At 29.5% G+C, this 2957-nt stretch overlaps 1 protein-coding gene across 1 annotated transcript in view; it reads left to right on the forward strand.

The window, feature by feature from the left end:
- Window positions 1-2215, forward strand: part of LOC111712769 (uncharacterized) — a gene marked incomplete at its 5' end in the record, with an annotated part of 3183 nt that extends 968 nt beyond the window's left edge. Inside the window, 4 exons of the mRNA XM_023487490.1 lie at window positions 97-190; window positions 775-873; window positions 1255-1319; window positions 1822-2215. Coding sequence (XP_023343258.1) covers window positions 97-190; window positions 775-873; window positions 1255-1319; window positions 1822-1902 — 339 coding nt within the window. The remainder of the gene's footprint in view (window positions 1-96; window positions 191-774; window positions 874-1254; window positions 1320-1821) is intronic.
- Between the last annotated feature and the right edge of the window lie 742 nt (window positions 2216-2957).

Here is a 2957-nt window from a genome sequence, read left to right on the forward strand (position 1 = left end):
TATTCCAGTGACCTGTACTGCCCTGTACTGTACTGTACTGTACTGCACACCTGTACAACTCGTGCTACCAAAGGATTGTTTGATATCTCTGTTTAGGCCGAGGATTTGCTGCATGGTAGTGTAGAGTTCTATGAAAGAAATGTGGACGGTCTAAATACTGACTCCCTCCTAGCTATTGGATTTCTGAAAGGTTATGATGAACACATTTTTTGATTTTTCGAAAAATTTAACTTTATAAATGCTGCACATTTGTTTATTTGGCCTCTAAGTACAGGAAGTGGAAGTTTGGAGGTTTCTGAGACTACTAGCTTGGGAACCCAGCTTTGCCAAGTAATCAAAGTGAACACAATCTACTTAGAATCTTACTTTTGTAAACCAAATTATAAAAAAAACATTTCCGTGGCTTTACTGAATTCTCAAATCAAAGTTTGAGGCTAATTGGTAAAGGGGTTCATAAGGTATGATCGGACATCCAAACAGAAAAACAGAGATTACTATTTTATTTATAGATGAAAACATTACTAATGATATCTATGAGGTGGATAATCGAATACACTTTTAAAAAGAATAAACAAGAACACACTTTACATAATTATTGATTGATTGAATATAAATTACAAGTGAAATGAGGGGCCCGTTCTCCACAATCTGTTTTTCAAACAATAAAAAATATCAAGTTTTATTGGTTAGAAAATAAATAGCAACCTCATCCTTTCCATATATTTTTAAATAATCAGATTAAAAAAAACATGATTTTTCACAAACTTTCAATAGGTTATTTAACCTCTGGTCGACTAGAGCAGCACGGTAACCTACTGGAGACCCTGGACAAAATCCTGAAACACATTTTTAGGATAAATTCGGATAAAACAGGCAAATCTTTTACTTTTTAAAAATTCTTCTGAAAGATTGCATGAGTTCAAATTTAGATTTCTTATTTAATCAGAAAAAAATCGTTGATAAACTAAATAAACATGTTGTCTTTTGTTGCTTGAAGTTTGGGAAAAAATTTGTCATTTTTTACATTCTTCTTATGATTTTGTGTTTATTATTATTTTAGCAGTTATTGCTATTAAGATTTGACTAGTTTTTGATTTTTATAAATCATTTTGCATTGATGATGGACATTTTTATAACGATTCGTGTTCTGTGTCTAAAGATACTATTGAACAAAGTTGGAAAAAAAACAACCTTTTTTCTCCTGTTTGTATTTTCTAGATTATTTATAGATTTTATCCTGAAACTGATATTTAGATCTTGACAGGCGTTTAGTTCTGTTGGCTTCTCAACCTGTTTTCTCAGAAAAAAAATCTAAAAAAGTAATTTTTTGTAATTATTAATTAAATTCAATCTTTGATTTACACATTTTTAGGATCGAGTAAAAATTTCAATTTTGGAAAACGATTTAAACAATAAATTTGGCAACAAATTCTATTTCAAAATGAGCGATTAATTCCGCTTTATTTTTTTTGAGAATTTATTATCATGTCCTTAATGATCAACTTACCATTAAAATGGATTAGAGACCTATTTTCAAGTATTGCTTCTATTGCAGAGGGGAATATGAAACCTGAAATATCTTTGCCTGATCAAGAATGAATGAGATATTCTAATTTTAAAATTAATGATTTTTAATTGTGGGTTCTCTATATAAGTGACTTCAGAGACTATAAAGAAAATCAAAACTTTTCTCCAAATTGTTATTCAGATATGGAGGTTAAAGGGTACCGTTATGAATCATACATGTCATTCTCTATTATGGAATATAACTGTAAAATACGCCTTCAGTCCCTTTACACACATGTATAGTCTACTCTTCAGGTGTTCAGGTTTACAACGGATTCGGAGTTTCATCTTTATGTTGAGAATCCGAACAAAGATCAAGACTTGTGTTTCAGGTAAAAAAAAGTTAGTTATACAAAAGAAAATTGCTGTGCTTACTATGTTTTTTATGCTTAATTGTTAAATTTTAAAATTAGTTTAACAAAATAATTATCTCTTGTTTGCATAAAAAATGCGTATTTTTAGCTATAGTTTTATTAAGTCAATAATGTGGCCTGTTTATACAAGAGCCCGCGCAAGTTGTGTAGTTTTTGCATCTTAAAATTGAAAAAAAACAAGTCTTAAAATAAGCTAAATTTCATATAACTTTACGTATAAAGAAGACACTTCGAAAAATCCTTCGACGCAGAATTTCTTCTGGAATTTTTGGCGGTTTAAGTCCTCCTCATCCAGTTTACACTTATATTCTGAACTGAATATTTGGTTTACACATAAATCCTGAATTGAAAAAGCTGGATAAAGTTTTCCATGGATCTGGTGAAGAATGGATATTGTATTATCAGGAGTAAAAACTTAAACTTGGTAAGTATATTACCAATAAGTTACAGGGTGTCCAACAAATTTAAATTGAGATACCCCATTATTCATTACTATAGCTTGGGAACCCAGCTTTGCTAGAAACTAGATTTTTTCTAAAATATATTGAACGTCCATTCAACTTAAACATTTTAAACCAAGCTAAGAAAATTCCCCTGGATCTAACGAGTTTCTCAGTCAAAATTTTAGGCAAGCCCACAAGGCATCTTTTAAACATTATAGATACTTTTATAGAATTGGATAAATAAAAATTTCTGTAAATTTTAAGCAACAAAATTGGGCAACTACATTTTTGAAAATGCAAACAGAAGATTTACGAATTGTAAATGGTAAATAGTAAATGTTTTAACTAGAATAATGATTTTGTAAAAAATCACATATTTGTTGTCTACTGTGTACTTTCTGCCAATAATATTTTTTTTTAAAATATTAATGTATAGTGAAGAATTTCTTCTTAATATTTGAATGTAAAAAAGAATTCAAGATTTGGCAGTTAGATAAAAACTAATTGATCATGAAAATGTTCATCGATATGTTTCAGTAGAAGTAAATATTTCCATTTACTGTTAAAGCGCACC

Source organism: Eurytemora carolleeae, unplaced genomic scaffold (assembly GCF_000591075.1).
Source record: "Eurytemora carolleeae unplaced genomic scaffold, Eaff_2.0 scaffold989, whole genome shotgun sequence".
Lineage (NCBI taxonomy): Eukaryota > Metazoa > Arthropoda > Copepoda > Calanoida > Temoridae > Eurytemora > Eurytemora carolleeae.